This window comes from Brachionichthys hirsutus, chromosome 9, assembly GCF_040956055.1.
Source record: "Brachionichthys hirsutus isolate HB-005 chromosome 9, CSIRO-AGI_Bhir_v1, whole genome shotgun sequence".
In the NCBI taxonomy this organism is placed as follows: Eukaryota; Metazoa; Chordata; class Actinopteri; order Lophiiformes; family Brachionichthyidae; genus Brachionichthys; species Brachionichthys hirsutus.
This window is the reverse complement of record NC_090905.1, coordinates 9,880,574-9,894,441: the sequence shown is the minus strand read 5'-3', so window position 1 is coordinate 9,894,441 and position 13,868 is coordinate 9,880,574. Positions and strand designations below refer to the sequence as shown.

The 13,868-nt window shown below is 43.1% G+C and overlaps 2 protein-coding genes across 2 annotated transcripts in view; one reads left to right on the top strand and one right to left on the bottom strand.

The window, feature by feature from the left end:
* The window catches only part of obscna (obscurin, cytoskeletal calmodulin and titin-interacting RhoGEF a), a 34,497-nt gene extending 26,268 nt beyond the window's left edge, over positions 1 to 8,229 (top strand). Inside the window, 19 exon segments of the mRNA XM_068743548.1 lie at positions 88 to 175; positions 252 to 452; positions 546 to 606; positions 697 to 774; positions 865 to 1,037; positions 1,185 to 1,211; positions 1,289 to 1,441; positions 1,784 to 1,829; positions 1,917 to 1,994; positions 2,157 to 3,900; positions 3,969 to 4,097; positions 4,225 to 4,338; positions 5,021 to 5,188; positions 5,433 to 5,544; positions 5,738 to 5,977; positions 6,213 to 6,436; positions 6,601 to 6,697; positions 7,200 to 7,349; positions 7,474 to 8,229. Of these exon segments, the coding sequence (XP_068599649.1) occupies positions 88 to 175; positions 252 to 452; positions 546 to 606; positions 697 to 774; positions 865 to 1,037; positions 1,185 to 1,211; positions 1,289 to 1,441; positions 1,784 to 1,829; positions 1,917 to 1,994; positions 2,157 to 3,900; positions 3,969 to 4,097; positions 4,225 to 4,338; positions 5,021 to 5,188; positions 5,433 to 5,544; positions 5,738 to 5,977; positions 6,213 to 6,436; positions 6,601 to 6,697; positions 7,200 to 7,349; positions 7,474 to 7,654 (4,064 nt within the window). The 3' untranslated portion in view covers positions 7,655 to 8,229.
* Positions 8,230 to 8,794: 565 nt separating this feature from the next.
* On the bottom strand, positions 8,795 to 13,103 carry guk1b (guanylate kinase 1b). Its single transcript, XM_068743547.1, has 8 exons — positions 12,992 to 13,103; positions 12,744 to 12,785; positions 12,343 to 12,468; positions 10,203 to 10,299; positions 9,473 to 9,611; positions 9,142 to 9,226; positions 8,981 to 9,066; positions 8,795 to 8,827 (listed from the first exon to the last, which is right to left on the bottom strand). The coding sequence occupies exons 1-8, from the start codon at positions 13,101 to 13,103 to the stop codon at positions 8,795 to 8,797; spliced, it is 720 nt and encodes a 239-aa protein (XP_068599648.1).
* Between the last annotated feature and the right edge of the window lie 765 nt (positions 13,104 to 13,868).

Genomic DNA, 13,868 nt, shown 5'->3' with positions numbered 1-13,868 from the left:
TGTCTTATCATTATTTATTGTTATATTTAATATTATTAAGGGTATTGTATTGAGTTCAGTGGAATCAGAGATTTGTTTTTGCTTCAGGCCCACTGGAGTGTCAGGAGAGGGAAGTGGACCTGGGGAGGAGGAGGAAGTTATTCTCAGTTTATGATGTCCATGAGGAGATTGGAAGGTGAGGCCACACTTCATTCTGATTTAGTCCAACCTGCCCATGAATCCATATGATCGATGTCGTCTCTGTGTTTCAGGGGAACCTTTGGAGTAGTAAAGCGTGTCGTCCATAGGAGGACATGCGAAGTGTTTGCTGCCAAATTCCTTCCTCTGCGGAGCAGCATGCGGACCAGGGCCTTTCAGGAGAGGGACTTGCTATCTCGTCTGGCTCATCCAAGAGTGGCCTGCCTGCTGGACTTCTTTTGCACCAGACGCACGCTGGTGCTGATCACAGAAATGTATGTCTTTTGCTAAATGTGTTTCCCCCGCAGTGTTTTCAGTTTGCTGGATTCAATGTGTATTCACTTAGTGTTCTTCAACACCAACTCTAGGTGCTGTTCTCATGGATTGCTGGACCATTTATTTCAGAAAGGATCGGTCTCAGAGAAAGAGGTTCAAATGTTCATGAGTTAGCAACAATTTGTTTTTTTCCCTGCAAATATTATGAATGACTCTTTAATAATATTGAAAATGTCATTTCAGGTCCAGTCGTACATTCAGCAAATCCTCGAAGGTGTCGGTCACATTCACAGCATGAACATTTTGCATCTCGATATAAAAGTGAGATTTCCCGTTGATAGTATATTATCGCTATGATTTTTCCATCTACCGGTAGTTCTTAACTCCATCTTTATGTTCACTTCCTTTTAGCCTGATAATATCCTCATGGTCTATCCGCCCAGAGATGAAATCAAGATCTGTGACTTTGGCTTCTGCCAGGAAATGGATACTTCCAGACACCAGTACAGCTTGATCGGCACGCCGGAGTTTGTTGCACCTGAGATTATTCACCTAGAGCCAGTCACTTTGGCCACTGACATTTGGTGAGTGGAACTATTAATCTTGGGTAGACCTGAAGCAGACAGTGTACATTTTTGTTTTTTGTGTGTATGGATTCTCTTAATCTACAAAACATCGACAATGTGCAACTAAAAACAGTTTTATATTAATATATTATTTGTCTCTGTCAGGTCTGTAGGTGTTATAGCTTATATATGGTACGTAGAATCATTATCTTACATATATATACATTTTTTTTAATGTTGTTCCTAACAGTCTTTCCTTCATTTGACAGTCTCGTGTGCCGATGCCCTTTCGCGGGTGAGACCGATCGTGCTACTTTGCTGAGGATCGGCGAGGGAACCCTGAACTGGGACTCGCCTGACGTAACATGCAGGAGCCTGAAGGCCCAAACCTTTCTCCATATGCTCCTTCAGCCAGATCCAGAGTAGGGAACCTTTGCATTCACGCTTCCCTGAATCCACTTACACTCTAAATTTGAAAGTCATGAAATGTACAATTTAAAAGTTGTACAAAAATACACAATTCCTCTTCCGTACCTATGACAGTATCATTTCAATTATTCAAGATAATTGTTTATTATAGCAAAAAAAAGAAATAAATTCTGTCAGAAATACACTGTATTTGGCACTTTTCAAGCAGTTTTTCAAATCGATTGGATTCGTCTCTGAGCAGCAGCAAAATGATGCAATGATCAATTGAATATTGCCAGTATACCATAACAACATTTTTCAGTGCAACACAGAAGTCTTATTTTTCCTTTGCCTAGGAATCGACCAACTGCCTTTGAGTGCTTGAGCCACGATTGGTTCCAGGTGAGCTAATATGTGTTTTAATCAAAATGATCTTGTTGAAAAAACTGAGACTAACATCTAATCGCACAAAACTTCCTAACTGGTCAGGATGAACATGCAGGAGAGGGAATTGATGAAATCAACACAAAGCTATTGAAAGTCTTCATCTCAAAAAGTAAATGGCAGGTGAGTTACTTCTTGCACAGTCATTTATTGAAGCTACCTCTCTAGGAGGGAAATAAAGCACCAACTGGTTCCCTTTACTGTTGACAATCTTCCATTTCAATGTAAATACAAGACAAAGACGATATGTTTCTTCATCATCATATTTCTAATCTATCTCTCCAGCATTCTTTGACTTGTATTGGGTCAGTTCTAACACTGAGACCCATCCCTGAGCTGCTGGACGCTCCTCTCAGAGAAACCGCAGCGACCATACCGCGGGAGCCACAGGAACACAGCAGCACCTCTCTGAGCAGCGGCTCCTCATCCGAGTATGACGAAGCTGACTCTTGGGAGTTTTTCCAGCACTGCAGCCAGACTGAGGAGGAGGAAGAAACAGAGGAGGACTATGATCCTTTAATGGAGAGAGCACAGATCCCAGAACCCTTTGCCAAACTCCTTCTAAATTCAGAGGAGAAAGACAAAGATGAAGCAACTTTAAGGGATGAGGAGGAGGAGGAGATGGAAGGGAGGAGAAGTTTGGTCGAGCGGAGTACGAGCAGGCAGTCGGCTGCTTCATCGGTAGTGTCGTACCAAGAGACGCCTCAGAATGAGCGCAAGTTCAGCAAAGACAGTAGTCCTTCTCTTTGCTTATCTGATGGGGACGAGGGTTCAGGGAGTGAAGGGGGTCGTATCCCTCGTGGAGCTGTAATCCGAAGCACCTTCTATAACACCTCCCATCAGCTTTCACCCATGTCTGCCAGACACATGACATTACGAGGCAAATTCCAGGCCAAAAAACAGGAGAGAGGTCGAAAACCTCTCCGGAGAAGCTTTTCAGGACGTCTCAACGAGCCTCTTATCGAATACGTGGAGGATGAGACGGAGACAAATCGTGGTCAGAGACGAGCGTCCATTCAGCCATCGATGCAGAAGTCCTGTTCATTGGACAATGGTGTTGGGCTTGCCCACACCAACGTACCGCCTCACAGGAGGAGCAGGTCTCTTGACGAGTATTCACGACGATCTCCCAGCTCACCCAAACACACAAAATCGAGTGAAGAAGAAAGTTCTCAAAGTCTGAAGGAAGAATTCACAGACGATGAAGTAACAGGGAGAAACTTGTTGGCGATCCCAAGCCCCCAAAGACCCACAAGAAGAAGATGTTCTACCACACCAGCACGGGAGAGTCGCATGCTGGGTGGATCACCTGCTCCCACGGGCCTTCTGGGAAACAGACTGAGCCCCAGGTTAGATCTGGAGCAGACCGAGGGCGACACCTGTGAGGACTCCCAGGGGTCTCTTGCTGAGTCGTCTATTTTGGAGCATGGTGGCTCTGAGTCTTCGAGCAGGCTTGGCTCCTATGAGGAGCTAAGTCAAGGTCATCTCAGAGGGTACAGATCGGGAGAGAGTGACAGATATGATGAACAGGGGGCACCTCAAATTTCCCAATCCCCATGCTCATTCCAAGAAGTTAAACCCAGAGGCTCGTTTCCCCAAGCACCGCCCCGGAACCGTACCCGCTCCAACCCTAACTTGTCGAGAAACAACAGAGGTCAGCTGGGGACCCCCATGACGGCAAGCTCCAGTCCTAGCCTCTCTTCTCTCCAGGCTCCAGAGAGACCTCCGAGGGCCAGGGACAAGCAGGAGGGCTATGGACTCCAGAGGCATGCATCTGCTCCAGCCCTCGAACCCCAGCCACCTATGGGAAAGTCACCCAAGCTGGGACTGCTAAAGATTTTCCGCAGGCAGTCCTGGACTGGCCATTCATACTCCCATCTGGATGACTCAGAGTTAGGACCCACACTAGGAGAGATCATGAAGCCAGATACTCCTACAATGTCTCTAAGGAAGAAAATGAGAGCTTCAGCCTCCAGCCTGACCAAACTTTTTTCCAGGTCTTCTAGTAAGGAAGATGTGAGCAAAGGAGGTAAGTGATTGTAAAAATATTTTTTATTTTCTATTTCATATGATGAATACAGTTTGTCATTTAAACAGGTCCAATAGTAAAGGGGTCAACTCCCATCCCACCTGCAAGGGGGCATAGCACTGGTCTCGAGAATCCCAAAAAGAGGACCTCCAAACTCCTGCCATCATTTAAACTATCTGCATTCAAGAGAACAAAGGGTGATGATTAAACTACATTCTGTTCGTGTATTTGTGGTCCAAATTAGCCTGAATTCCTGTTGTAATAATTTTATAATCTTTTTGACTTTGTCATTTTGTTCTTCTGTACCATTTCCAGATCTGCCAGTACGACCCAATAAGGCTGAAGTGCTCCAGTTAGATGGAGGAGGAGTCCTGCTGGTTTGGAGACCAATCCAGTCTAGTGATTCCATCATCTACTGTGTGCAGTACTGTACCGAAGGTGGGGACCCGGAAATGATCCAGCAGTGTAGGAATAGGGTTAGGGTTAGTGTGGTGGCTTGTTTCCAAAGGAAAATAAATGTGAGGCGTCTATTTTGATATTTACTCTAAAATAATAATTATATATATATATATATATATAATCTGGTTTGTATATGTGGTCAAAATATTTCACGTGAGGAACCCAGTATGAATTAAATTCAGCTTTTGTATGACAACAGTCAACAACGAAACAAATCCCATCTGGCATGAATGGCGCTCGCGTTTCGGGGACCGCATCAGATATTTGTTACTCAATCAAAAGTTCAGATCATTACAATTCGTTGAGATAGTTTTACTGCTTTGTCTTCAGAAGACTTTTGGACCACTAGTCCAAAAGTCATTTTAGACTGGCTTCCTTGATACCACAGTTATCAATATTTTTACTATCTGAACACACACTACCTTAATACAGGAAGTAAGCTGAGCTGAGTCAAAGTTTGTAATAAATGTATTAATTTTGTCAGTTGATATAAATTACTCTCCAATAAGACTTCAATCGAGACAGTGTGTGTTTTATTTTTTTTCATTACAGTACTTTGAAACTGGCTTCAATATTTTCGCCCCTATCCTTTTATAATATCAGTAACATGCAGTAACTATAGATTTCATGCTAATACCTCACATAATGTTGGCGTCCTCAGGTGGGGAATGGACAGTCCTATCAGAAGAGGTGACAGACTGCTGCTATGTGGTGAAGGATTTGCCCAGAGGAGCTTCTTATGTGTTCAGGGTGGGCTGCATCACCAAGACAGGAGCAGGACCTTTCAGCGATGCTTCAGCACCGGTCGTGATGGCGACTCATCCTGAGGGCAAGAGCAGTACTACTCTCAGCCATGGCGTTTGCTGATGCACATGTTTCTATTCATTTTTCGATATTTTTTAACTGAGACCAGGTTTTTCAAATGTAGAAACATACCACATTGCCCCCCCCACTGGTTGATTTGAATAATTCACACATCTACAGCAGTAATTATATAAATACCCGATGTGAATATCCAGACAGGTACTGCACGGATGGCTGCAGTGTTTTCACCTGTATCTACTGTTTTACAGAGACTCATATTCCTCTCATCCAGACTGCATCACTGGGGTCAAAGACGCAGGTCGCTACGCCAGGCCAGCAGCGTACCCATAAACACTACAATTTTCTTGCAGAAATAAACAGGTGTGATGTTTAAGTTGAACATGCAATTCTTTCCACTAATTAACTAATATATGAACTGTGGAACTTCCTCGGTGTCAAGGGGGAGTGGAGCCAGTTTCTTCATTCATTAGAAACGTTCTTTCCTCGGTACTAATTTTCTATAAATTGCTGCCTTGCAGTGTAAATCTTCCCGTTTTATCTCCTTGCCTCTCAGGGGCTGTTTCAGTGTGATAACCCTGTGCCGGGACGTTGAGACTAGCCAAGTATTTGCTGCCAAGATCACCCCTTACAAAAGAGAACAGAGGCAGCCGGTGCTGAGAGAATACCAGCTGCTGAAGAGGCTTCATCACCCCCACCTGGTGCAGCTGTACACTGCCTACATCACCCCCTGCTTCGTGGTATTAGTGGAGGAGCTCTGTCCTGGCAAGGAGCTGCTCTACAGTCTGGCAGCAAGGTGAAGGAATGCATGGAAAACATGAAACATGAAATTTTTTATACATGGATTTACTTTTTTTTTTTTTACTGCAGTGATTAAGCTTGGTCGCCATCTGAATAAAAATCTATTAATCTGATCGTTATCCTGATTCAGATGTATTTCATAAAGGGTGTTTGCGTAACCTGTCAGTAGTTTTGGGTAATTCCTGACGTACTGCAGTTAGATGAAACAAATCTGTTTGTGCTCCTGTTAGAGATCTTTATGCAGAGGCTCATGTGGCAGAGCTGCTGGTTCAGATTCTGAGTGCGGTCGACTACCTCCACGGCCGACGGGTCGTCCACCTGGACCTGAAGTCTGACAATATGCTGGTGGATGACTGCAACCACTTGAAGATCGTTGACTTGGGCTCAGCTCAGTCTTTCACTCCTGGTCAGCCTCTCAGCATAGAGCACATCCATGGCATGTCAGAGAGTAAAGGTACTGGCCGTTTTTAAAAGACAATGTACAGTCTGGATTGATAAATAGTAAAAAAGATTCTGCCTAACAGTCCGAATTTAAAGAATTAATCATGCAAGTTTGGCTTTTAGTGTCTACCAGTAACATCACCTCTCTACAACAACCTTGCGTTTCCATTTTTCCAGTTTATATTGTACTTCCTAAAGCGCCGGAAATCCTGGAAGGTCAAGGTGTTGGGCCTGAAACTGACATTTGGGCTATAGGAGTTCTCTCTTTCATCATGTAAGTGCAGTGGTAAAGGTGGAATTGAGATAGTCAACCGTGTTTGCTGGATTAAAATGTTTATTTTAAAGTGACTTATGATGGTAAACGTCAAATTGGATTCCAATAATTCAGTCCAAGTACCGGTATTCTTTTTTTAACATAAATGAAAACCACATCAGATATTATTTTTAAATATCATGCATTCCTAATGCTTTATAACTACCTTCATGACCACGCATAATGTCTATTTCACTATATTTTTGACCACAAAACATTATAGTCATTATAAATCACGTAAATAAAGTTACGTAATTGTTGTTATAGTGCGTTACAAAACACGATCAATGCATTCCTAACGCAGTATAGATGTCTGTTTCTTGGTTTTAATGATGTCAGGCGACTGGATGTTCTTGGGTCGTGAGACGCTATCAGTGCTACTGACTGAGCTACTTTACACAGGTATGCTGCTCTTGTGCGAGTTTGTGTCTTTGAGTAATGCATGCAGTCTTTACTTCACCAGGTTGAGTGCCGACAGCCCGTTCCATGCAGAACATGGCTGGGAGCAAGACAAAAACATTAAGAAGGGAAAGATCCAGTTTGGACACTGTTACCCGGGTCTGTCGGAGGGAGCATTACATTTCATGAAGAGCAGCCTCAACAACAAATCCTGGTGAGTAGTAGTAGTAGTAGTAGTAGAGTAGTCTAAACCTGAATACATGGCTGTATTCACATCCATTGTGTTTTAAGTTGCATCACTTCCAGGCGTGAATGCATTTGATGTGACGTGATTACAGGGGGCGACCTTCTGCAGCCGAGTGTCTCCAGAACCCCTGGCTACGCGCCCATCGTGCTCCACACAAAGGCCGGCACTCTAAAGTGTGTTTCTCAACAGACAAGCTTAAAGATTACCTCAGGCAGAAGGAGGAGAAGCGAGACCAGGTCCGCACGAAGCTGCAGGGTCCCTTCTTCCAGTAAGGACAGCTGTACTGGTCTCTTCTGCATTATAGCAACACATTTCATTTCAGATGAATGTTTCCTGTGTGTCTCTTCTGGCTCAGCCGGAGCCAGGTCAGATTTCTAAAGATCTTTTTTCGTGTTCTCAGATTTTGAAAATGTGATATGTCTTAATGAGATTTCCGATTGTTTCAATGTGTATTTATCCCTTGGCTTGTGTACTGTATGTGAGTGTGCTGAATCTTTGTGCTTTTTTTAATGGAAATAATATAACCAGGGATTTGGTTCAGTTTTAGCAATAAGAGCATATGAATGCATAACTGTGTTATTCTTAGAAAACAAAACTTCTGCTTTGCGCCTCAGTATTAGACACAAGTTGGTGAAACATGATTTCCGTGATGTTTTTACTCATAGAGAAAACATATCATTTTTTCTCAGTGAAATACTTTATTTTGAAACTTGCTTGTTTAACCTTAAAGTTACAATCTATAATGTGAAATCAGTTGGAGTTCTAGTTTTCATTTCGGATGCTTTTGAGTTTCATCGTTCTTTGATTTGAGTTGAAAAATGAAACATGAATTAAACTGTGTCATTGACATGTTCTTTACTCCATTTTATTTGTATCCAAACACACACAGTTGTTTATTTTGGAATGTCATACATGCAGCGAACTTAGATACACTAGATTCTGATAATATTCAAATAATATGCAATACAAGAATATATATTAAAATAAGACCAATCATAAATACAGGCCAAAATGTTCGTTAGTTACTAACCGCTACTAACCAAACAACAGAGCGAAGAACTATTTGTTTTACGTGCTATGTGCTACGTGCTACGTGCAGACTGCTGGTGATGCTGGTAGAACAGACCAGCTGCAAACTTTGGGTCACGATGACCAAATGCTGCAGATCATTAGGCAAGTTTATTGTGCCAGAAATGTATAAGTTGATATTTTCACGCCTTGATAGCAACCATTGATTTGACTAACTAACACAAAAGCCTGTTCCCTTAGCCGTTTTCATGTTTCTCTTTTCTGTTTGGTCGTCATCAAGTCAAAAACCTCTGACCATGTAACAGAGAGCGACAAATCCTTTGTGTGTTTGAGTGTCGGTTCTTCTGTCCCTGAGCGAGACACACTGAGTTACTCTTTTCTTCTTATAATTTTGCTTCTTGAACTTTTTGGATTTCCTAAATAAAAAAAAAAGAGAGGGATAGTTTTACATTTTGGGTGTTTAAATAAATGGTCTCATGCAGACCAGAACATTTTAAACATAAAAAGGTCTATGCAACTGCTGCCAGACACCGTTAGCCAAGACAGCGTGATGATGCGGTTCTACTCACATCGTTCAGGATGTCTTTCAGCTCTTCGTAGGCCTTTTCTACGTCAGCATTGATGATAACAGCATCAAAAACGCCAGGCTCCTTACCTAAGAAAAACAATCAGATGAATCAGATGAAGTGTTTGATTCATCACGTCTGATTGGAACTGCAGAGGAACTCACTGAGCTCCATGTCGACGCGAGCTGCCTCCAGGCGTTTCTGTAAACTCTCCTCTGTTTCCGTCTGCCTGTCCCTCAGACGCTTTTCCTGAGGGACAATAAATGATGGGGCCATTATTTCATTCTTATCCTTGTATCTTGTTACTGGATTAAAATAAAATCTAGTTGAATTAAATTAAATCAAAAAATTACTTTGAAAATATGAAAAAGTAAAAAAAAAATATAGGTCCTAAATTAATTATAGATATATATTTGAAAGATTAATTTGGACTACTTAATAAGATCATCTGAAAGGCCCATTACATTGCATACATTTGTGGAGTTAGATTTTTACCAGGATCTCCATGGAGGGAGGCTGGATAGAGATAAAGATGGGGTTCAGGTCAGTTTCCTTTATCCTCTTCACTCCCTGGATGTCCACGTCTAAGATGCAGATTAGGTTCTTGGCTTGTACGTCTTCTACAGCAGCTTTACTGGAGAATTGACGGACTGTTACATTATAGATGTATACAGAAAACCCTTTCCACCAACCAGATCCACACATCACTGTGTGCACAGGTTTGAGGGTATTGAACTCATTAATCATGCTATTCTGTGCCTCTCATGTTCGGGTGACTAAGAGGTTTGTCAGACCGATTGAAGCCGCTCAGCCTTTGACTGCAGTGAGCATGTGCGATCTTCACAATAAGAGCACCGGATTACACATGAAGTGCTAAGCCGCAGCATTGCTCTTTTTGACGTAATAGGGTTAAGACGCCATCTGTGACCAGACCATTATATATCCTCTTTATGCCTGAGGGTTTTCTCTTGTATGTGGCAACAGTATTTATTTTAAGCTTAATATAGGACTGACAGCGATATCTGTGACAAAAGCTTTTTGTATATTCACTCACCTAAATATCACTTAACTACATACTGTATATGAAGATCCTGCCGGTAGGTGATGTTCAAGCATAATTACTTAAATAATTATATTAACTGGTGAACAACTAAATATTAGATGTGTATAAAAAGTAGAAAATTCAATGATTATGCTTCTCAATCGTTTATCAATCAATATTTACCTTGTCCCATACATGTTGCCGGAAAACTCAGCATTTTCAATGAAGTCTCCTTTCTCGATTCCCTCCTGCATGGCCTCCCTTGTTGTGAAGCGGTAGTCTGCAAGGTAAAACGTTGATAATGAATCCAGCTCTGTCTTGAAGACTTTCACAGGGGAAAAATATTGAAGAGATGATAACAATGTCATGAAAGATGACCTCGCCATAGTTTTGCATGATGTTCTCTGAACTAAATTTAGAACTGGGTGTTGAAATCACAAAAACATGCATTTTATAAGGGCAAAATAAGGCAATTCAGTACTTTTGTCAAGTAATTTAAAGATGCCATTACAATAACTGTCGGCGAGCACATTAGATCAGATCCGTACTGCAGGTCTTTATCCTCACATCAACAAAAAGCCTACATGGGTCTAAAAGAGCATGCAGAGTCTAAGAAACACGTGCTACAATACAGTCATTAGCATGACAACATGAACCTGCTCAGACTGAAGAAAAGGAAATGCTGGAGAGACTCTGAAAATGCCTGTGCTGTAAACAGATAGATAATAATAAGCATGAAAACTGGGGAGGAGAAGGATACTGAGGAAAAACCTGGAATGTTTCTGTGCTGGGTCAAAATCTGGTTTTGGCCCAGAGTGAGCAAAATCCTCTGCTGTGGTCGGTAATGGGTCATGCTAATAAAACGTGTGTCCAATAGTGTCCATAGGGTCAGAGTTTCAAACAGTGCATGGTTCCTGGGAACCGTTTTAAAGTTCAGATGATCATGTCCAATCCAAAACAGGATTTAATGAATGTGAGCCTTACTTCCGATTATATTAAAGGTCCCATATTATGAAAAACTCACTTTTCCCATGTTTCTACACTATTAAGGTGATTTTGGGTCCTTATCAACCCCAAAACAGCTAAATAAACCATGAAGTTAATCATTCGCAGTTTGCGTAGGTCTCTAATCGCCTCCTGAAACGTCTGGAACACATTTGCACATGATGTCAGAAGGGGCAAATGTGCGCAAGATGGGCGTGCACATGCGTGCGTGCGTCCCAGTGTCTGCGTTCTGCCCGTCCACGCTATACGGCATTTTCCCTGCATAAAGTTTATGTTTGGTGGTAATGTTCCGGCAAAAATGTTTTAGTGTGTGGAAAACACTTTGAGCGAGGCTGCTTTATGGAGCGGGAGATGGAAAGCGACAGACATCGGCGCTCCGTCCGCGTAACTGGCGAGGAAGCAGAGCCGAAAGGCGAAGCTCTCCATTTACCGGTCGATCTCCGTTCCTACCCTCACCTGTGGTCACGAGCTTTGGGTCGTGACCGAAAGAACAAGGTCGCGCGTAAACGCGGCTGAAATGGACTTCCCCCGTAGGGTCGATGGGCTCTTCCATAGAGAGCGGCTGAGAGCGGGTGAAGCGCGGAGCAGAGCTCGGCGCGTGTGTATGCGTGTGTGGGCACACGCATACGGCGCGACGCGTGTCCGTGTGTGTGTGTAGAGACACTCTACAACGATTTTACGCGCGACCGACTGTGTGCGAGTGTGCGCGCACACAAGGCGCGATGTGTGTATGTGTGTGTTTAGAGACACTACAATGCTTTTACGCGCGACCGAGTGGAAGTGTGTAAGCGCGATGCGTGTATGTGTGTGTAGACACTCTACAACGCTTTTACGCGCGACCGAGTGTGTGCGAGTGTGCGCGCACTTACACGGCGTGATGTGTGTGCGTGTGTGTGTGAGTGTAGAGACACTCTACAACGCTTTTACGCGCGACCGAGCGTATGTGTGCGCACACACACACGGCGCGATGTGTGTATGAGAACTGAGAACTGCGTTAACTTGTGGAAAAAGGGTATAATATGGGACCTTTAAGGGTTTGTCCATCCATCTTTTATCAGCCACAGGAGGAACCAAAACTCTTTTTCTGGACACAAAACCTCACAGTATGAGGATGGGAGTCACCAACGAGGCATAACAGGGGGCTATTTTCAAACGGGTTTTACTCCAAAGTGTCAACTGTCCAATTCTGATTCCTTTGCTTTTCTTTTATTTCCTGGTGTTTTTTGTGACATGACCAGCGACTGCGAGTTCATTGAAAGCATGCGGGGACGATGAAAGTAACCCCCGTCCCTCTGATCGGGAATCACACTGATGTCACCTTTATCTGTGGTTTCTGATTCATTTGGGCACGAAAATGAGGCTGACATTTCTAAGTCCTCAGAGGGGAAGGCGTCTGCTACGGGCAGTAAAGTAGCCCCCAGAAGCATGGGGAGCATGTTCAACCCTATGGAGAGAGCAAAAAGGCACAGACATTTATCCCTTTTATATCAAGGGAACTTTACAATAGGACAGAATTCGTGCAGTTCACTTGGGAGTAGTAGCAGGAAGTGCTGTGGGGATCATTACTGCGCAGGACACGATAGGTAGGGAATGAGGTACAGGTGCAAAAGGCAACCGCGGAGTGAGATTTTCCAACAGTAGTGTGACGCTGCGAAAGCAACAGCCCACAAATTAGACACTTCAAGGGTCCCTAACTGATTTGAACCAGAACTGCTGTACCTTTGCCGTCTTCCTCTCCTGGTCGAGGGTTTCTTGTTGTGTCTGTGTGGAGGAGACTTCATGATTAAAATCCAGAATCATTATCTGCTTTCAAAAAGTTCAATATTAAGTCGTTTACTGATGTGTAGCACATAATCTGTTAGGACATCCGCCTTAGCGAGTGTTACTTCTCCAACGTCGTCAGACAGTCTTTATCGTCGTTGATTCAAAGCTATTTACAAAGCAGACCATTTATAGCACAAACATACGTGAAACACTAAATCCAAAGACACCCTCATGCTCCCTCATCAGCCTCTTCAGCAGGGTACTCTTCCCAGCTCCGGAGGGGCCGCTCAGAACCACGGGCCTTGGTCCTGACATTGCTCTGAGACAGATAGACAGGTAGAGGAAGACAAAAAGGAGGAATTGTCAGGTTTGCAAAGCAGATTAAAACGTTTTCTCCATCCGTCCTTTTTCAAAATGTATTTGTAATTCTTGATTTTTGACCTTACATCAAGTATTTTAAACTCCTATTTCATGTCCATACCTACTGCAGTGCTAATGAAGCGCAGCAGCTATCCCGTTAACTGGTATAATATGAAGCGAGGCTAATCCTTTGAGCTTGTCTTAACCACTACCCTGTCATAATGAAACATTCCGACATGCACACAGAGGGTCAAAGCAGTCCTTTGCGCTTACATTATTGTGATTCCGATCTCCACTAATAATTAAAAGACACTTGGGGAAATTGTCCTTCCTATTTTCTTAATTAAAATATCAAAGGATGTCCATGTCCTAATTGCTGACTCGTTAGACGGCTAGAGACCCGGGGTTAACGTTAAGAGTGCCTGGTAATGAAGTCATGGCGGGTCAGTCACCAGGATTAATTGGATCTGGGCCCGGTGGCACAAAGGGTCCAGGACAGGTGGCCCATTTACCTGTGGCGCTAAAAGAGGATGATGTGTCAGGAACACATTTGAATAAATCCATTTAGAATTCCAATACAGAGATTTACTCAAAAGATGCCCAACCTTTCCCTTCAACACACAAGACATCGCAAAAATATTGATTGGCTGCACTTCCTGTTTAGGACAAGACATCACTAAACTTTTCATTTCAATCTTCTTTTCTTAATGCTTTTGACTT

Bases quoted from the DNA above. Each gene is read 5' to 3' on its own strand.
- guk1b (XM_068743547.1), bottom strand. From the start codon at position 13,103: ATGTCAGGACCAAGGCCCGTGGTTCTGAGCGGCCCCTCCGGAGCTGGG. The intron at 12,786-12,991 runs GTATGTTTGTGC...TCCTCCACACAG, and splicing joins CTTTGGATTTAGTGTTTCAC to ACACAACAAGAAACCCTCGA. The intron at 9,612-10,202 runs GTAAATATTGAT...TCAATTCTCCAG, and splicing joins GGCAACATGTATGGGACAAG to TAAAGCTGCTGTAGAAGACG.